This window comes from Microplitis demolitor, chromosome 9 (genome assembly GCF_026212275.2).
Source record: "Microplitis demolitor isolate Queensland-Clemson2020A chromosome 9, iyMicDemo2.1a, whole genome shotgun sequence".
In the NCBI taxonomy this organism is placed as follows: Eukaryota; Metazoa; Arthropoda; class Insecta; order Hymenoptera; family Braconidae; genus Microplitis; species Microplitis demolitor.
In genome coordinates this window covers 7,724,619-7,747,346 of record NC_068553.1, presented here as the reverse complement: position 1 = coordinate 7,747,346, position 22,728 = coordinate 7,724,619, and the positions used below count along the sequence as shown (strand labels likewise).

The 22,728-nt window shown below is 32.1% G+C and overlaps 1 protein-coding gene across 5 annotated transcripts in view; it reads left to right on the top strand.

The window, feature by feature from the left end:
* The window catches only part of LOC103577309 (two pore calcium channel protein 1), a 119,197-nt gene that overhangs the window by 56,554 nt on the left and 39,915 nt on the right, over positions 1 to 22,728 (top strand). The window contains exons 12-13 of one of the 5 annotated variants that reach the window (XR_008404241.1): positions 4,236 to 4,359; positions 14,994 to 15,083. The exons of 1 other annotated variant lie outside the window; for it this stretch is intronic. Coding sequence is in view for 3 of the 4 variants with exons in the window: in XM_053741894.1 (XP_053597869.1) it covers positions 14,994 to 15,239 (246 nt within the window). In the remaining variant the exon portion in view is untranslated. Of the gene's footprint in view, positions 1 to 4,235; positions 4,928 to 14,993; positions 16,198 to 22,728 lie in introns of those variants that run through there. 3 more of the 5 variants (XM_053741894.1, XM_053741893.1, XM_053741895.1) reach the window with 3 other exon arrangements.

Sequence of the window (22,728 nt, the reverse complement as noted above, 5' to 3'; positions counted from 1 at the left end):
TGAGAATCTACACGGAAAAAATGAGATTGGACTGGGTACAATGTCGAATCGAACTGAGCCCCATCTGTTGTGAAAAAATTTTTCAAATTGAAGCTGGTACAATCTACACTGCAGTGAACACAACCCTGATAGCCAAGTTGGCGAGAAACTGACGAGAAACTTGCAGCCGCAACTGGGCACCAAGTTGGCCGCCAACAGTTGGTACCTCCAATAGTTGATAGACATTTTCTGAGAAAATTGGTGGCAAAAGTTGTAAATCCAAAAAGTTGACGGTCACTTTCTGAGAAAGTTGGTGGCAAAAGTTGCTTGCAAAAGTTGGAAATCATAAGTTGACGGTAAGTTTCCTTTCAATTTCCTCAGAAACTTGCATTCCAGTTGCGGCTCCATACTGGCGCTAACTTTCTCAGAAAGTTGGCGGTAACTTGTAGCCAAAAGTTGCAAAAGCTGAATTTGTCGATAACTTGTCGTCAAGTTGGTCGGAAACTAATGAATGACCAACTTTTTCACGATCAACTCGTGTTATCAGGGAATGTACAATTAACTCAGCCTCATGTGAGATTGTACTCAGTTCCATCCAAGATGGGGCTACGTAACATGGGACTGAGTCGAATCTCACATGCCCTTGCAGTATTAAAAACATTCTGGATATACTGGAAATATTCTGGTAACACGATGCAACCAGAGTTTATACGGACCAGAGTATTTCTAGAACAGTTTTGTGCCCTTTTCTGAGATTGAACCTAGAGTATTTCCAGAGCGGATATGGAGTAAGTCCAAAGTGTTTTCAGAAAGTATCCACAATGGATACATACTGACCCCGTTATGCATCCAATTTGAATACAAACTGATACCAGAGTGTTTCCAGAATGTTTCCAGAGTGAGATCAGAGTGAATACATACTCAAACCAGAGGGTATTCAGAGTAAATGAATACTAAAAAAAAAAAAACAAAATTTACCGAAATATATTATTTTTATTGAACAGAATTTATTGAATACGAAAATCAATTTTTTTCATTTTCTAAAACGTATTTTATGTTTCTGGATTGGAAAAACAATTTTTTCAAGAAAACAAAAATATTTGACATTATTGTCACAATGTAATATAACATCTACTATATGACCATCGAAACAGGCACTTATCATTCTGTCAAATAAAAGAGAAGTACCCGTGCCAGAATTGTTTTCAAGTATAGAATGTAAGAACGCTGAAATACCTATCTAACCAGGAACAGGACAATAATAGGTTGGGCGCGATCTAGTGGCGAATACTGAACTACTTCCACTGCTGCTTAGCACCGGTGACTCTCCTCCTCCGCATATATCTTCTCCCAGCAAATTTTTCTCTTAAGTCTTTCACATTAAAACCTGGTTCAGACAATCAGATCTGTTTTAAAATAAATGATAAATTCAAATATTTTTTCTTTAATTTAAGTTTATAAATCGTATTTTTTTTTATATAAGAATTTAATCTAATCATGACCGTACTATTCCTTATCCAGGTCAATATCAGACTTATTTCCGTATGATATTTAGTCTGTTTTGAATCGCGTTTAGACTAAAAACAGACTTTTTTTATTAGAATTCATGGTTTGTGTTTAATTGTTTTTAAGGACAAAAACAGACTTTATTGACTATAATTTATAGTCTGTTTTTAATTGCTTTTAGATCAAAAACAGAACTTTTTACAAACATAAATAACAATAATAATATAGATTCAAATATTTATTTTAATTTTCTTGATATTTGAAACATGCTTATGCGCTTCCGTAATAAGATTTCACAAGAATTTTAATGATTTCTAATGCCACAGTATTTTCAGTTTCATTCAGTAAATAAGGAAAATTTCTTGACATTTTAAGAGTTATTTTATTACTTTTATTCAATACTATAAATATTCAGTCAATAAGACAACTAAAACATAAATTAATCTAGTTTTGTCTGCCCGTAACGCCATTGTTTTTTAAAACAACAGATCAAAAACAGCTTAAAATTTCTATGAAAGATCAAAAACAGATCAAATAATTAATTAGTTAATTAATTAATTAATTAATTAATTAATTAATAATTAATTTTTACGTGTTGAAAGTTTACATAAAAACCCTGATTATTTCTAAACTAAAAATCCCGGATTTTTTTGACTTCTTGAAACTATTCTTGAAAGGGTTTAGAAAAGATCGCCGTCAGAAAAATTAAAAAAATTCGATTTGTTAATTTTTTATTAAAAATCTAAAGCATTGAAACATAACAAACGTGAATAAAGCAATCAAGAAATTTTATTTTTTTTATTATTTTATTTTTTTATTGCTAAAAGCTACACAATAGTAATTTTTAAAAAATTTTCCCTTGTATTGTTCAAATAATTGTTATAAACAAATGCATTGTTAATAAGATTTAATAATATTTTTTTTCGGGAAAAAAATGCTTATTGAAATAACGATTTTTAGGAAAAAATCGTTTCTTAAAACATTTTTTTATTGCCATAAAGCAAATTTGCTAATTAACAGTTTTTTTGTATTTATTACAAAATATCCATAAAAATTACTTTCATTCATAATTCATTAAACAATTGATTCAGAGCTTCGATTAAAAGCTCAATTTGTTTACTGATTAAATGCGAATAAAAAAGACTTGAAGTGTTGTAGTCGTATCTTCAATAAGTTATTTTGATAACAATGAAGAAGAACAGAAAGATAGCGACAAGTCCAAGTGTACAATAATTTAAAAAATTATAAAAATAATCAAACAAATTTTTTCTACAAAAAAAAACGCATGCTTGTTTTTAGTATTTAAAAAAAAATATTGCGTAAAAATTTATTTGCTTACAACAATAGTTTGCTTAAGAAACAAAAAATGAATGAATAAAAAAAATTTTTTTATTCTAATATAAGATAACATAATAAATGATGATTAAAAAAAAATTATGGTTCCTTAATATTAATATTGAGTAAAAAAAATTGTTAATTAGCAAATGCGCTGTTTAGCAATAAAAAATTTATTTAAGAACGGTTTTCAGATAATTTTGTCCCAGCTTTTCTCTGAAATAAAAGCTCTGAACGCAAAATAAAGACACAGATCCGATGCTTAACACTATGAACTCGCGAAGTGCACTTGAATTTTTTGATAACTTCCATTTGTTTACGAGAAAAGCTTGGACAAAGTTCCTATTTAATGTACAAGTGCAACAGAGATAGTACCGTTTATCCAGTTGAGTGCGAATAGAGAAACAAATGAAAACGCGTCTTAAGAAACGATTTTTTTCTTAAAAATCGTTATTTTTATTGAGCATTTTTTTCCCAAAAAAAATTTTTATTAAATCTTCTTAACAATGCATTTTTTTATAACAATTATTTGAACAATACAAGGGAAAATTTTTTAAAAATTACTATTGTGTAGCTTTTAGCAATAAAAAAATAAAATAATAAAAAAAATAAAATTTCTTGATTGCTTTATTTACGTTTTTTATTTTTCAATGCTTTAGATTGTTAATAAAGAAGTAAAAAATTGAAATTTTTTTATTTTTCTTACGGCGATCTTTTCTTAGCCCTTTTAAGAATAGCTCCAAGAAGTAAAACATATCCGGGGTTTTTAGTTTAGAAATAATGAGGGTTTTTATGTAAACTTTCAACAAGTAAAAATTAACTAATTAACAAAAGTATTGTTAATTAAGAAATTGGGGTAAAATTTTTTTTCTGTAGATTATTATTGATTCATGTATTTAGAAAGTATCAAATTTTTTTTATTCCTTATAATTTAAATTTATCGACTCTGGGCCTATTCTGAAAACACTCTGATTCCGTCCTGCAATCATTTTGAAAACATTTTGATTTCATTCTGGACTCACTTTGGGTCCATTCTGAAAATAATTTGATTTTATTCTGGATTCATTTTGGGTCCATTCTGAAAATACTTTGATCTACTCTAGATCAACTCTGAAACCACTTTGGTTTTACTCTGGAAAAATGGCACAAAACCACTCTGGAAACATACTGGATTTAGAATGTTTACATTCTGACTATGATTCTAGAGTGTTTCCAGAGTAGGTTGAAGGTCACAAGGGTGGTAGTGGTCACAACACTGTAGATCATTAAAAAGAGATAAAATATAATGGAAAGAGATAGAAACAAAGTAATAATCATAATAGTGAAGTAACCTAACCTGCAACTGTCAAATTTAACTTATATTTATACACAGCGACATTTTTTTTTAATTTTCTAATCAAAAATTTCTATATTAGTCCAGTCGAGATAAGGATTCATGGAGGCGAAAATTCCTGGCCGATTAATTTTTTCACAAGATGATTCAGAATGTGCTAAAACTACGACAACCGAAAAAAGGCCATTCGGCAGCCGAAATGGAAGGTAGATTTTCCAATTTATCTATATAAAAAGTTTCATATACACATACCTTGTGATACATGTAGTGTATAGTCTTGATATGAAATTAGGCTCGTTTTTCTAAGAGTCAGGGTAAAAAAAGACAACGACTATTTTCGATAGAGAACTTCAGATAGTTGATTTGACAAAACATTATATAGGTAATGTACCAAACTAACCATCATGTAAACAAAGTATAGATAATTGAATTAGTATGAGACCATAATTACAATCACTATTACGATGGCAAGACCAGTTATGATTATAAGATGTACAGGTACGATTGAAACATAATAAATAACAAAAGAAATACTTTTGAAATATGAAATAGCTGTGAAATTTACAGGTTATTTTGTTCACAATAAAATACAACTGACAAAATTGTATTATAATCGGAAATGCATAAGTAATATGGAATAAACATCATATTTTTAAGATTCTGTGATTCCATTAGAATTGTCAAAGCTATCAAATAATTAGAAAAAATGGTCAAAACATAAAGTTTATGGTCAAAAATTAAAGCCTACTAAATAAGCTTTAAGATCCTTTTTCCTGGAATTGTCTATTAGTATTAGTTTTAATGTTATATGAACTTCAACAGTGAATAAAAACTAAGTTTTTCGAAAAATCGTGAAAATTTCAAACAGCCATTACATCAAAATTGATTGACTGATGAAGCTCATCTTCGAATTCGATCAAGATAATAACCTATAGAATAAGTGTAAAAAATTTCATTAAGATCCGATAAGAACTGTGGGTGCTATCGTAATGACAAGACCAGTGATAATCATAGGGATTAGAGATACATTTAATACATCATAAATAATAAAAGAAATACTTTTAAAATATAAAATAGCTGTGAAATTCACAGGTTATTTTTTGCACAATAAAATACAACTGACGAAACTGGATTATAATGGGACAATCATAAGTTATGTGGAATAAAAACGATATTTTCGACATTTTTTGATTCCATTAACATTTTCAAGGGTATCAAATTATTGGAAGAAATGGTCAAAATATAAAACTTAAGGTCATAAATTAAAGCTTATTAGTCAAGCTTTAAAATACTTTTTACAGAAATTATCTATGAGTTTTAGTTTTACCCCCTTTTAGTTGTACCCCCTACTGTGAACTATCGGTCTGAGCGGCTAGACAGGTAGAAAAATAAGGGATAAGGGAAGGTGGGTTGCCGAAAAGCCTCGTGAAGCTAGTATCTCATTGTTAAAGTAAAACTGTCTGATAAATAATGTTTTTCAAATGTTTTATGTTAAGGAGTATTTATTTATCAAATGACTCAATATTCTCAAAATACAAAAGGGTTACAAATGGCAATATTTAGAATAGTAAATATAAAAGTAAATGTTTCATGCACATGGGTTACAAATATTTCGGAGTATATAAAAATAAAAATACCAAACAATGATTACAATGTTAAAAACTTACCCTAAACAGGTTTTGGTGAGGTGTCAGGACTGTCAGCAGTTACACAGGACACTTGTTCACAACGCTTTCTCGCGGTCAATTAATGTGATTCTAATTTATCGAATTATTTATTTATGTAGTATACTTTGTTGTATCAATTTCAATGTTTATGCGTTTAAATCTCTGTAGGTTAAATTAAAATGAAGGTCTTCGCGCTTCTCGCGGTAAAATAATTTCAATGTATTCAAATTCTTCGCGTCTTCGCGGTAATATAAAATATAAATTTGTAAAATCTTCGTGTATTTTCGCGGTAAAAATATTTCTAAATATTATTCAAAATCTTCGCATTTATCGCGGCTTCTTTCATTCATAATTCATTAAACAATTGATTCAGAGCTTCGATTAAAAGCTCAATTTGTTTACTGATTAAATGCGAATAAAAAAGACTTGAAGTGTTGTAGTCGTATCTTCAATAAGTTATTTTGATAACAATGAAGAAGAACAGAAAGATAGCGACAAGTCCAAGTGTACAATAATTTAAAAAATTATAAAAATAATCAAACAAATTTTTTCTACAAAAAAAAACGCATGCTTGTTTTTAGTATTTAAAAAAAAATATTGCGTAAAAATTTATTTGCTTACAACAATAGTTTGCTTAAGAAACAAAAAATGAATGAATAAAAAAAATTTTTTTATTCTAATATAAGATAACATAATAAATGAGTCTTCGCGGTAATATAAAATATAAATTTGTAAAATCTTCGTGTATTTTCGCGGTAAAAATATTTCTAAATATTATTCAAAATCTTCGCATTTATCGCGGCAAAATATTCTTTAATTTTTCACGTTTCTCGTGGTATATTTCAATATAAAAATAATAAAAATGAATGAAATTAAATGGATTAAAATAAGATGAAGATAATCAATGCTGTACCGGTGCTAAACGGTTGATATTAGTTCACGACTTACAACGATCAAGGACCAATCGTACGATCTGGGCTCACGTGATCGGATGCTATACGCTAATATCGCGTTGATTATGCTTCTGAAGCTAGTAGAAAATAATATACCGATTATACGAGTGCTTACGACGATCAAGGACCGATCCAATGATCTGGGCTCACGTGACCGAATGCTTAATCGGGATATCAATCCTCTAGCCACGAACACCGTCAAGTGTCCGGAGTTCGTAAAGTTCGGAGTTTGATTCCCAAAAGAACTGATGAGCTTAAGCCCATGGTCTTTTTATATGATCCTCGCATATGAAAAGTGGTGGTAACCAGTTTCCCATACGAGAGGACTCGGACTCACCCGAAAGTTCTAGGCCCATGCACATGTGTGATCCCTGGGAAACAGATTTTGACTATTAAGGAGGCTGATGACCTGGCGCCACTCTGTCGCCGAGCATGCTCGTGTAGGAAACCATAAATTTGGAGGTTTCTATTAGCTTTCTCTAATTTCCAAGAATCACATGCAGATGCACATGAGTTGGGTGGTCTATATAGGTTTAAGATGAAAAATCAAAGAAGTCTACCGCTTCTCTGCTTAGATTAGTTAAATGGGAACGGATACATAAATTTTGAAAGTACGTTAAGTAAAAATGATGAAATTTCCAGAAAGAGAAATAAATAATACGCGTGGTCCATTTGTACAATACGACTTAATTGTAAAGCGTTGACAACGCTCAGGTAGGTATATTTGTCCGGTACGACTTCTGGCGTCAGTAAGTCGGCGTTATACATAAAAAGGTTTACGTACAGGAGGTTTTAGTGTGTACTTATTTTGGAAGAGAGGAAAACAAAAAAAATTAAAAATTTTTGAATGTAGCAGCCGTGACAGCATATTCTGAATCATTCTGTGAAAAAATTAGTCGACCAGGAATTTTCACCCCCATTAGTTACTTTTTAGATCTAACTCGACTGGACTATTATGAATATGACTAGCACCACGTGTAGTATAGTAGATGGTCGTTGTACGATGTAGTAGAAAACCAAAATAGTAGTAGATCATTTCCGTCCACGGCGGTTGGTGTGAGCCAAAAGAGCGACTACCAGGATTGCCAGAAAAATTTTGTCTGAGTCGCCCCAACTTTGATCAAAAGTAGCAAAATATTTTAACAAGTCGCCCAATCATTTTCAAATTTAAAATAATGCTGTTGGCTTAGAATTTATTCTCTATTAGCCAATAAGAGTATACCACAAGCTGGAAAAAAAATTTTATCTATTACCTTCTTGCAATAGGGAATGATTACCATCGTGTATGTGATAATTATTATCATGCGTTCATGTTAACTATTCATTTCTCGTACAGTAACAATTACTATTGCCGATAGTAATAGTTACCATCTAGATCGTAATATTTCTTATGTCTGAAAAATTTTTAATTTTACCTTTTAAAATAGTAATGGTTATCATTACGGATAGGAATGATTACTATCTAGAAACGAATGCGTACTATTTTCGATAGTAATAGTTAACATAAAGGAATGAGAATCATTAAAATGTAAGGATCGGAATTGTTACTTCATTAAGATGGCAAGTATTACTACTTTTTTTTTCAGCGTGTATAATTAACCGCATAAATTGAAATTGACGTTTTAAAAAGTACTATTGTAATTATTTTTCATGCAGTGAAAAATTATAGGATAAATTTGATGAAAAAATAATCTTAATCTAAGTTTCTATTAATTTTTTGGAAATTATTAATTTTTTTTTAGTGCAAAAAACAGAATATCATGATGCAGGTTTTAATTAACATTAAATGTACACATGGGTGATTCCATTCTAACTGTGATTTTTTTTTTATTAAATCTTTTAAGATTTTGAAGTTAAACTTTTTCAATTTTTTTATGCACATTATTTATCTATTTTACTGTAAAAATAAAAATCTGAGAGAATTTTACTACAACTCAGAAGTGTCAAGAACGGGAAACAAATTTCAAACTTTGCGTTCCATGGTACTGATATAAAATAAATTCGGTAGAAATTATTTGACAAAATTATTGAATTCATTTATAAATTCTGTTGTGACACTTATAAATTCATTTTTTAATAATTACACCGGCACACAAAAAAAATTAAGTAGAATGTGCATTTGACCAGACCTACCTACGGGTACGTATTTTGGTCCGCTGAATCCGAATTCGAGGTCAGTTTGACCCCTACACCCTCAAAATTTCGAGAAAACTTCAAAAAACCGTAAAAATAATAAAAATTGACAGTTTTAATGATAAAAAAATGTTTTGGAACTAAACTAAGCGTGATTTTCATGTATTTCGATCCGCTGAATATGAATCGAAACTTTATTGAGACCACGAGCCATTTTGAATGTGAAAAAATCACACAAAATTCTCGATAATTCCGAAAAAATATAGTTTTCATGATAAAAAAACTTCTTCTGGTCCAATTCAGATAAAATTTTATATCTTTTGATGTCTTCAATTCGCATCTTAATTTTTTTAGTCTATTCACCCTCTGAAGCTGGAAAAATTCGAAAAAATTGTAAAAATTATCATTCATAACAGAAAAAAAAATTGATTGAACATGATTTAATGCCTAAAATAAATACTGTATAACGTAGATATATCAAATAACTTGAAATCTGTGAAAAACACAAGACATAAAAAGATGAAAAGAAATGATTTTTACGAATTCTAAGCTTTCCTTCGTTTGTATCGTACTCTTTTATTCTCAAATGATCTTTGAAGTAGTTTCCTCTTTCGTTTACGATTTTCTTCGGGTACTTCTACTTCTTACATCCAACAAAAATCTGCCATCATGTTAACACTCCAATTTCCTTGGTATCTACTCTCCATTTCACTGATGTCTTGGTGAAAACGTTCTCCCTGTTCTTCACTATAGTCTCCACAATTGTCAGGGAAGTGGTCAAGATGAGAATCTAAAAAGTGTAATTTGAGATTCATTAAACTACCCGAATTTTTGTAGTTTTCCAGCAATGCGTCAACTAAAGTGCTGTAATCCTCACTTCTGTTATTTCCCAAAAAGTTTTATGAAAAATTTTTGTAGCTTACAGAAGCTGTTTTTTCTGTGTCGTTCATTCTTCCTTCAAAATTTGCATTCTGAAATAAAGATCGTATTTGGAGTCCATCGAAAATTCACTCTTTCAACTTCACATCACTTATTGCAGGGAACTTTTCTCTCAAGTACGCAAAACAATCACCATCTTATTCAGAGCTTTCACGTACTGTTTTATGAGTCCCAACTTGACATGTAGTGGTGGCAGCAAATATTTGGAAGGCTGAATTAAGGGTGCCCTGCTTAAAAAATCCGATAGATTCTTATAGTTGTATGTATAAGGTCCTATACTTAACTATAGCACTTCTCATAGAACTCATTCATTCTTATAAAATTTCTATAGGAATTTATATGGATCTATTGGATTCTATGAGATTTTCTAAACAGGGTGGTCGTATAACGTTATGGGGACCTGGATTCAATGCAGATCTTGATGGCTATTCTTTTTTGACATAGTGATTTTTCCGGTCTCTGCTATCAAACAAACATAAATAGCAAGGATATTTGGTGAATCCCGATTGCTGACCTAAAAGAAGTGTTGCAATTTTGAGATCTCCACAAATTGTCCAATTATGCTCTGAATATTTTTTTTTTCCCAATACAATTTGTAAATTTTCATAAGTTTCTTTCAGTTTTGTCGAATGAGCTATTGGAATCGGCGCAAATTCATTCCTAATATGAAGCAAAACAGCTTTAAGACTTCGTTTCGATGAATCGATAAAAAGTCTCCACTCATCGTCCTCATACGTGTTCGGTTTCAATTCATCAACTAAAGCTTTAACACCTGAACAGTATACCACCGAATTTTGATCGTCGTTCATGAAAAATTTTCGGAATTTTTTTTCCCTATTTCGATAGAATGTCACTGATACACCTTTAGCCAACAAATGTTTTTCTTTCAAACTTGACGCAAGTAATTCAGCTTCATCTTTCGGTAAAGCTAAGTCTCGAACCAGATCGTTAAGTTCTTCTCGGCTAAACGTTTCAGGGTCTTTTGTTTTTCCGCCAGGTAAGTACTCTTCATCTGAATATTCTTCTTCCGAACTTTTTTCAACTAGCGTATCGTTTCTTCTACATCAATTTCTTCAACCGTATTAATTTCCTTGACAACTTCTATTTTTTGTGGCTTAATAGCTGATGAAATATTGGCATACACAATTTTGTTTTTTGTATTCCAGGTGAACCCGGTAGTATCTGTCATACAGAAATAACAATTCTGTAAACCAGTTGGTGAAGACCATATCATTGGTATTGAGAATTTCAAGTTGTCCTATTTCTTGTTTTTTTCCCACCGGGTTAACATCATGTTACATCGACTACAAATCGTCTGTGGAACCCATGCTGAATCCAAATTAGTAATTTGGAGACCAAAACATTCTCATAAATTTGTTTGATCTTGTCAGATAACGATCTTTGATTCCTTTCCAAATTGAATTCTCCACAAATGTAACAAAATGAATCAGGACGTTTATTACACAGATGAGAATTACTTCTTGTAATAGTATACTCTCCAGTAGCCAAGTTTCCCACTTCTGAAGAGCTGCAGTCGCTTGATGATGACGCCTGCGAGCCTGCTTTCTCACCCTGACCAGACGCCGATACTAGGGCTCCGACTGCAGGGAGTCGGAGTAAAGTAGTTATCACTTGTACCTGTCATGACGGCACACACGCCGTTAAGCCAGGGACTCTGCCAGATGGTTCTGTTGCCCACCGTCACCACGTGGAGGTGCCCTGGTTACAAGCACAAGCAATTAAGTCTTCAAAAGTCAAAAATGAGAGTAAAAAAACCAAAAAAATTTCTTTTTTCGGAATTTTGGAGGGTTTGTGTGATTTTTTTACATTTAAAACGGCTCGTGGTCTCAATAAAGTTTCGATTCATACTCAGCGGATCGAAATATATGAAAATCACTCTTAGTTTAGTTCCAAAAAATTTTTTTATCATTAAAACTGCCGATTTTCATCATTTTTACGGTTTTTCGAAGTTTTTTGTGTGCCGGTGTTATTTAACACAATCATGATGATCAATAATGATTAACTTTATAATTCATAGCAACTATAATTCGATTCATAGAATTTACTAAGAAATAAATAAATTAATTAAATTAATAAACATTGAATAAATTAATTGTCACTTGTATCAGGTAGCTTTCTAGCACGAAGTGTTGGTGCCATCTGTATTAAAAAAAAATTTAATTAATGATTAAAATAATTTTACAACTAATTATTATAACTATATGCTATTTTTATTACTATATACATGGTACTGACAGTTTCATTTTAAATAACAACTGTAATTATTTGGTTATGTATTTGATAATATCCATTGACTGTAAAGTTTAGACTGGTATTAAGTACAAGAATTAAATATTTTGTTCAAAAAAAAATTAATATTTAATAAAGTTTATCAATACCACGGTATCGACAGGACAATTTATGACATATCTTTTTAAAAATTAAGTTCTAACATGACACGAACTCTTGGCATTATTTCATCACTTCAGTGTTCGTAAATATTACTCAAATGACGTATTTTCAAGATAGTTCACTAGACGTTTCATAAATCTCAAGGAACATGGCGTTCGAGTCACACAAATTCAAATTCGAAAATTCGTTAAAATTTAAAGACAAAAGTTATTGAACCAGAATTCCATGTTAATTTGATACATTAAACAGACAGTGTGCCAATTTTTTTTCAGTTGGATCATAAACATTAGAATTTATGAGGTGATTAGTTTAAATCATTTCTTGCGACAAAAGAAGTTAACAATTTATAGGTAAATTCTAGAAATGGGCATGACACGGTACTGACATTCAAATGATATATTGTAAGTTTTCTCTGAGTGGCAAGTTATATAATAGAAAAATAATGTTGAAATATGTTCATCACTACCCAATTAACACAAAAATTTCATTAATTGATTATTAATTAATGACCTGTGAGAACAAACAATACAGGACATTGAATATCACAGTTAGAACGGAATCACCCACGTATTTCTTTATCTGATTGTTAAAAATAGAATAACAATTTACTTTTAACCGTTATGATGTAATTATGACCCACGTTTAAATTTATAATTTTTTATAAAAAATAAAATTACTATTCAATACCAAGATCCCAACGAACTGAACTGAGACAAAAGAAATGAAATGTTTGAATGTAGGTGTTCATAATAAAGACAATTTTTTTATATGTACATAATGAATTAAAATGAAGTTTGATTCAAGTCATTGGCAAATGGAAATTAAAGATAATATTTGAAAATAATGATTAAGGCTATTCCCAATCTTGAAACATTAAAAATCGCCCAAATTGCGACTTTTAGCCCAAACTTTAATTTAGTAACGAGTGCATAGAGAAAATCGCCCAATTCGCGATAAGTAACCCAACCTGGCAACCCTGCTGACTACTCGTCATCTCTGGACTTCGTACTTCTCTCGACTCAGGCTGATCAACCCCTAAAACCAAACGTCGAGGAACTCGACTGCAGTGACCCCGGCGCATCAGTGACTGTATTTTCTTAATTATTGACAGTTGTTTAAAAAGGAGCTCGTTATCTTTTAGCGCGAGTCAAATTTGAATTTAAATTAAATGCGGAGGCATTTCACCCCGTTACATCATATATAGTCATACATAACTATGTATGGCCATATATGGCCATACATGATTCTTATATGACTATGCATAACTTTCTTAAAACGTTGGTATGCCCATGTATGGCCATATATGCTTCACATGTGCCCATATATAATCCATATATGTCCATGCATACGGTCATGCATGGCCATATATGTTTCATTTTTCACGGGATTAGAAATATTTTATGACGATGTTTTTGACATCTTAATACGGAAGTAAAAAATGTTGATTTTTTAAATTCAGTGATTTAGTTCGGAAAGCCCCAAAAATATAGATATGTATAGTAGGTTAAACCAACAAAATTTATGATTTTGTTTCTCAATAATACAGACACTAAACCAACCCGGGAAAAAATGATCAGACCTGACCATGCCTGTTTATATATGATCAGGCCTGAAATTAGACCTGACCATGCCTGTTCATGTATGATCAGGCCTGACATTAGACATGATCAGGCCTGATCATACCTGACCATGCCGGTTCGTGCCTGTCCATGCCGGTTCATGCCTGTTCATGGCTGAAGCGTTGAATACGCTCAGGCCTGATCATACCTGTCCATGCCTGTTCATGTCTGAAGCGTTGAATACGCTTAGGCCTGATCATACCTGATCATACATGTTCATGTCTGTCCATGTCCGATCATGCCTGATGTATGGGATCAAATTTAAAATCTTAGTTATAATTATATATAACTTATATAGAATTTCATATAACTATTAATCAACAATTAATAAATTAGATATAAAGTTTTATTGACTAAAATCTATCATGTATAAGATATAAAATTTTGTTGACTAAGAATCTATCACGTATAAGATTTTTATTACTTGAAGTTCATATGAAACTAACTTTTCAAGTCAATCTCTTAGGTCAACGTGTAGCGGGTTAAACTTCCGAGCGCAAAGTCCACGATTCGAATCCTGCACACCCCCGATTGTTTTTGTTTTATTTTTATAGAAATAATTATATATAATTGTAAAATATAGTTATCCATAATTATATATAATTATCTAGGGCCATTTTTTATCTGTAATTTTTTTACCCGGATGGGCCTGAACAGACATGAACATACATGATCTGACCTGAACATGTCTGGCCGGTCTGGTCAGGCATGGTCATTTTTCATGCCTGATCAGGCCTGAAAACTCATGCCAGTTCATGTCTGATCAGGTCTGATCATTTTTTCCCGGGAATATAGTAGATGAAACCATAAATGTATAATAGTGATTTCAGCAATTATATTGTGACGATAATTTGATCGCATTGAGCTAGCTGACTATAAAAGTATAATTGTTGTGATAATTTTCTTCTGGTCATGCTAAAATACAAACAGTTGAGTTTACTAATAAGTAGTATGTCAACTATACTTTTCTGTTTCTGTAAACAGTATCATAATAATTAATGAAACTGCCGTCGATAGTGGTGGTCTTATTTAACTATTGTTAACTAATTTAAAAAACTATTTTTTTCTCTCTGTATACCTGCATATATATATATTTAATTATTTATTCATATCATAGAATACTACAAGTTATATTGGATCTCGACCTCGTACTCGTGAAGTACTTCAACGAAGAATGTACACTCATGAAATTCACGAATGGATTGCTGAAGCAAAACTGGATGAAAAAACTAACGAATCTGAGATAATAAACAGTTTTGATGACATCCGAGTCGAAGATTCCAGTATAGATACAGGACAAATAATCGATATTAGAGATGCTTCTCAACATCATCGTAATGGACTAACTACAAGTCCTATATAACTGATATGAATTTTTAACCCATTGATTTCGAATGAAAGAATCCTTATTCAAAATATCCTCATGAAAAATATTATATATTTCTGAAATAATTTCACAACGACACCAAAGAGAAGAACTTGAAATCTAGTAATTACTTTTTGTTAGGTCGCTAGTACGATTAGCCCTTTAATATTTTAGCGATCTACGTAACATATCGTTACCACTATTCTAAAAAAACGTAATCAACGTTGAGAAAATTTTACAAAAGAGGCGCTGAAAACAGTTTTAAGAATATAACGGCTGAGACAAATTGAATGAGAACTTAAATGTGTAATAAATATATTCATAGCTAAATTTTGGATTTAGTATTTTACATTCAGGGCATCGTGCTAAAGTTTTAGATTCTATAAAAGAGAAATTTTTCCAAACTTGTAGAGTTGCGACTTTTTAGAATATTCGTAACGAGATGGCTTCATGCATAAGTATATTTTTTTTAAACTAGGAAAACAATAATATTTTTATTAAAACTTTCTGAATATAAAATTTCATTCAAGGAAATTTCAAATCAGGATTAGAAGTCCAGATACTTTTTTTTATCAATAGGAAAGAAGTTCATTTAAGTAATTCACTTCATACATACACAGTTAGAAATTTTAAGTTTAATTCAACACAAATCGTGTGTTCCCAACGGTCTTTACAAATTTGTATGTTTCCGCCCATTAATTCTTGGAAGGTTCCTATGTCAGATCTTGTAGCAAACCTTACAAAATTATGTACGTTCTTATGAGAAACACACATCCTGATGAAAAATGATTTTATCTGATGATATATGATCATACATGGTTAAACATGGAATTATATATAATTAGATATGAGTCTATATATATTTAGATCTGATCAGACCTGGCTGATGAAGGCTAGGTATAGTCATATATAAGTCTGTATAGAACCAGATATAACTATATATGAGTCTATATATAATTAGATCTAATCAGGTTTCATTGATATGAAACCTATAAATATCTAATTATGTATATATATATATATATATATATATATATATATATATATATATATATATATATATATATATTATAGAATGTGACAATTTTAATATTAATGTTATTGAAAATTTATTTTGTCAACTATCAATCAAATTTAAATCCTCATTATCATCCTCATTATTAAAAAATATTCAAAGGTTTCGGCTGCAGCAATTTAAAGTATAAATCGATATCGATTTATGTAACGGATATTTATAAGTATACAGATAAAAAGATTTGATTATATCTATATAATTAATTCTATTGTGATTTATGTACAAAACCAAATTCATCATTACGTGCATTATTTACGTAAGATGCATCAATTAAATTATTTGAGTTAAGTAATGCCATAAATTTTTCATAATTATAAGTGGATAGCAGACTAAAGGATTAGACTACAATCCAGCAATAACCAGAGTTAAGCAGCATCGACGTGGGGCATTAATTAGACGGGTGACTTATTAATAAAATAATAGTTAACCGATAGTAAATGTTTTTTTTTTCCAATTTCAATTTAAACGACATTTATATTAATGAAGACAATAAATCCTAATCAAATTACTTAATTAACAATTTAAAGATATTTTAAATGAGATTTTATAAATGAATATATTCGTTCATGCATGATTATATATAACCATATATGATTATTAGGGTGATTCAAAAAATAACAAATTTTTTTTTCTTCTCAGAAACAGGCTCAAAAGTTTTATTTAGATATTAAAGACGCCTTGAAAATTAGAGCTCTTAATATTAACATAGAGAGATTCCGCTTTGCACTTTTTTATTTTCCATAAGAATAACATGGAAAAATTTTTTTTTGCGTCTTCTGATTTTTGTAACTAGCTAACGATGCATCATAGAAAAAATCAACAGGCATATTTTTCGTAGGGAATTTTTAACGGGTAAACTACGGTTTATTTCATTTATCAAAGTAATTATTAAAACAAAACGAATAAAAACTGGTTTAATTAAACATTGAAATTAATTAATTGAACAAACTTTTTTTTACAAGGGTATTGGCTTAGAGCCCTTTTCTACTACCTTTGCAAACAAATAAAGATGCAATAATTATTAATAAAACGGTTACGCGGTCGCCCAGCGACTTCCCCGTCACATACACTCATACACACACCCAAAATCTCGCGGGCAAAATCACGATTCTATCCCTCCCCGGGTGCCTTGGGGTGTCTGGTCGACTTTTCCCTCGGTCTTACTCAAGCTTTCCCTCCCAGAGGGTGAGCGGATGGTTTCCGTCGAACCCCCACCTACTCGACTAGTTTCACCTGCCGTACCTCGGCAGAAGGCCTCAGTACGTGGATACCAAATCTCCACGAAAGTAAAATTTCACTTACCTTCCCGGGGAAAAAAAATTATATATAATAAGATATAATCATATAAAATTATATATAATTTTGTATAATTATATATGGTATATCTAATTATTTCAAACGTTTTAAACATAAACATATAATTATATAAATTTATATATAGTTTTATATAACGATATATATTTATATATAATTGTATAATTCTTTTTAATTTCATTATATATAAATATACATAATTACGTTATCTTATATATAATTATACATATTTATACATTCGGTCGAAAAAATTTTAAACAATTAGATAAAATTTTATATAACTACATAAAATTTTATGTTATTTTATATAATTATATAAAATTTTATACGATGGAGTTCTAAAAAATTTTATCGAATGGCAATTTCTGAGTTAATATCAAGCTGTGCGGGTGTGTGAATCATAATATTTTGTGAAATAATTTAGATACGACCAAACAACGTAAGATTATTTGTAAAAACTGCATAATGGTTTATAAAATAAAGTCTATAAAATTTTTTAATTTATTACCCCATTCATAAATGTTATAATGAAAAACTTTTTTTTAAATTCTTGGAAATAGACTAATACAACCCAAAGCGGGATGACAGCTGAAAAATTTTGAAGTTTCAACAATAAATTAAGTTATAAAAAACTGAGATATAAAATTAAAAAAGTCGTAGTTAAGTTTAAAAGATTTTAACTTCTCATTTTTTTTCAATTTGCTAAAAGGAGGAATTTTTGCCCCGCTATTAGTGGGTATTCCGCTATTGGTCTCTTTACCCTATAAACAATGACATAATTGAATACAATACAAACAATAGAATCAATCAATTATCAATGTCTTTAATTTTCTAAAGTTCATTTGTATCCAAACAAATTTATACAATAATAATAATAATAATAAATAAAAAAAAACTGTTCCGCTCTCACACCATTACACTCCTCTTTCCTCGGAAAGAAAAGTAGTGAACTTTTGTTTGCCACTTTTCTACCCGTGTTATTCTTCCCACAGTCGTTGGTCTTGCCGTTCCTGGAGTTTACCCAGCATGTCCCAGGCAGTTTTCCCCGTGACCTCAATTTTTGGTGTCAGAAAGTTCTTGTTTCTTGTCACCTTGAATAGCCGCATTGCCTCGTCGTAGGCAGTGAATGAGACTCGTTTGGCCACCCTTTTGACTCTCACCTCGACGAGGAGTGTCAGTGATGCCAGCAAACGTTTCAACGGTGTCTGGACCCTTTTTGGTGGTGAGAACAAATCTCCAGGCTGGGCTTCAAACCTGTCGGGGTACTCGGCCAACAGTGGGGCGTCGTCATAGTCGAGTCATGCCGCTGTACTGTACTGCTGTGGAGGTGCTAGCAACTGGGGACTGCGTTTTGGTCATGGTCCCGGGATGGTAGTATACTCCATCTTCTTTTCATATCTTGTAGGCCCGGCTCACGGAAAGTAAAAAATAGTAGTAGCAACTCTCTGAGATAGTACTGAGTACTTTCTGTAAAAAAAAAAAAAAATACAGAAAGTACTGTATGCTATCTAGACTGTATCCACTACTCTTCTGACAGTACTGGTTACTATTCTAGACAGCAACCACCAATATCTCATTTACTACACTCTTAGATAGTAGTCAGTGGCATCTGTAAAGTAACGAGTGCTCTGCCAGAAAGTATAGGCACATTTTTAAGATATTACAAGATACTATCTGCGGATAGCACGTGTGTCGATCTGTAGATGACAGTGGTCTTACTACGCAAGACAGGACTGTATACTTTCTGAGATAGTAACCAGTACTTTCTCAAATAGTTTTCAGGAATATCCAAGACAGTAAAAGTGAAATACGATTTTGAATTTATTATGTCATTAAATTAAGCCGAACCAAAATCAATTAACATTAATTCAAAGAATGAAATCGTATAATAGCTAATAATAACCTATAGACATTTAAAAACTAATTGTGTCGAACAAATTGTTTTTAACATTTAATTTTATAAAACGGTATTAATAATAAACTAACTAAATGAATGCAGTTTTTTTGTAACGCAAATTATTTTTTATTGTTTTAATTTTCAAAGATTTATTCAGCTATACTTTTTTTTTTTATTTTCTACAGGTAAATTTTCTTTTTAAAAAAGAAAAATTGTAAATCTATCAATTTTTCAATCTAAATTACAAAACTTGCAATTAATAAAAAAAACTATAAAAAAGAACATCGGATGAAAATAGAGCATATAAGTAAGAAGGGAGATTTTTAAAATAAATTTTCCAAGTGAAATTAGTATATTAAAACTTTATTAATACATTTATTATAAAAAAACCAAAATTATAAATATGTAAAACAATCGGCATGAATGTATAAAATATAAGACAGTTGGATATAAAATTGATATTTATAATTGTGTTTATTAATTTTATAGAAAAGAACGGCGTATCTGTGTTTATTATAGTCGTTTTTATAGTTTTTTTTTTATTAATTACAAGTTTTGTAATTTAGATTGAAAAATTGATAGATTTACAATTTTTCTTTTTTAAAAAGAAAATTTACCTGTAGAAAATAAAAAAAAAAGTATAGCTGAATAAATCTTTGAAAATTAAAACAATAAAAAATAATTTGCGTTACAAAAAAACTGCATTCATTTAGTTAGTTTATTATTAATACCGTTTTATAAAATTAAATGTTATAAACAATCTGTTCGACACAATTAGTTTTTAAATGTCTATAGGTTATTATTAGCTATTATACGATTTCATTCTTTGAATTAATGTTAATTGATTTTGGTTCGGCTTAATTTAATGACATAATAAATTCAAAATCGTATTTCACTTTTACTGTCTTGGATATTCCTGAAAACTATTTGAGAAAGTACTAGTTACTATCTCAGAAAGTATGCAGTCCTGTCTTGCGTAGTAAGACCACTGTCATCTACAGATCGACACACGTGCTATCTGCAGATGGTATTTTTGAATATCTTAGAAACGTGCCTATACTTTCCGGCAGAGTACTGGTTACTTTACAGATGCCACTGAATACTATTTAAGAGTGTACTATATGAAATATTGGTGGCTGCTGTCTGGGATAGTAACTAGTACTGTCCAGAGAGTAGTGAATACAGTCTAGATAGCATACAGTACTTTCTGAAATTTTTTTTTTTTACAGAAAGTACTCAATACTATCTCAGAGAGTTGCCACTACTATTTTTTATTTTCCGTGCAGCGAGCGACGTCGAAAACTCACCGGTCGCAACTTCAGTGGTAACTGGTTTGCTGATGACTAAGTCCGGTAGAGTAACACCCAACTGGGGACTGCGCATTGTTCGTGGGCCCGGGTTGGTAGTTACTTTCTTTTCCTTTACAAGTCTGATGTCGGTGGATCTTGCCTGTTCGACGACAACCGTTGTCGTAGTTTCGTCGGCTTTCTTCTTTGCAACAACTGGTTTGCTGATGACGGCCTCCACTGTTTCCGGGGTCGCACTCCATTGGGGACTGTGCTTTATTCGTGGACCCGGGTTGGTAGCAACCACTTTCCTTTTCTTTTTCTCTATTTTCCGTTTCCTTTTAGGGAAACTTGCTGTTGCTCGAGCGGGAAGGACGTCGTCGTTGGTGGATTGACCCACACTTCCGAAGAGACTGGTGTCGATGTTGGTGGGGTCGGTTGGCGCTTTGCTCGTCGTACGAGCAGGGATTGCCCCAAACAGCCCTTCCAGCTTCTGGGTTGGTTTGGTCGTCAATTAGGGACTGCTCGTGATACGTGGGCCCGGGTTGGCAGCTACTTTCTTTTCCTTTCCGGGTGCTTCGGATCTGCTGGCCAGCTTCAGTAGCCCGGCAGTGACTGGTCTAATTACCACTTGTCGATCCTTTCTGGGCTTGAACAAGCTGAGACCCAAACTCTTTGACCGTTGTTTGGTTGCGGGCGTGGTTGGTTTGGCTGACTGGTGGTCTGGTCGGACGAATTCGGGGTTGGCCGGATCGTACGGTTCATCGGTCTGGTTCGGTAAAATGTGGATCCGCGGCTCTATTCTCCGGACTTCAACCATCTGAATGTCGCTCCGTTTGGGTCGCCGAGGTAGGAGTGATGGTGGTTGATGTCAGGATCAGTTGTGGTGGTCGCTGCAGCATCACCTCCATCAGCCATATCTCTTCCTCCATTGTCATTTCTGGTTCCACTGTTAGTGGCTGCATCTATTACAATTCATTTTTACATAGTTTCGCATGTTTACAACATCAATCTTTCACTCTCACACTCGATCATTATCACTCAACTAGTTTCCAATTTTAAGATAGTAGAAAAGATCTAAAGTAAAAGTTATCTTAAAAGGGCACAATAAATTTATAAGTAAAAAAAAGCATTTTAGCTATGACAAAGAGTTAAATGTTGTCACAAAAAAAACAAATATTCAATGCTAGCACTACCCCTGTTATGGAGGTGGTTCAATCTCAACCCGGTTCTCCGGTGGGAGAAGCCAAAAGTGCCTTTTTGGCCATATCCCAGGTTCTACGACGCGGTATCAGGGGTTTATCTAATTCCAGTTCGGTTTGTTCTCGGTCAGGTTGTTCGCGATCCGGTTTCAGGGGGTTTCCCTCGTGAAAAGGTGTCATCTTTTAAGCGTGGTGAAGATTTTAACTTCCTTGGTAACCTCGTATACCGAGGGTCCGACGATTTTGGTCACAGTAAAGCCCGCAGCGAACTTCTCGGCGAGCTTAGCCGAAAAATGATTAATCGCGGATGACAAGTGATGTACTCTCTTGCAGACCAGGTTTCCAGGAACTGGTTGCCAGTAACCTCGCTTCCGATTGTAGTACTTGGCTTGTTTCTTATAAGCCCGTGCCAGGTTTACTTTGACTAACTCAATCGTGTTTTCCAAGGTCTTAGCTGCTTGATGCGGGTCGTAAACGTCGCTCTTTCCTTGTTCGGCTCGAGATCTTACCAACGAAGGAGACTGGAATTCGCGGCCGTAGTTTAAATACGCCGGAGAAAATTCCGTTGCGTCGTGTTTTGCGGTGTTATACATAAATGTAAACTCTAGAATTCCTTATCCCAGTTTCTTTGGTTTGTTCCGACAAACTGAACGATCATCGTTCCTATGACTCGGTTTGTACGCTCTACTAGATTACACTGAGGCGAATATGG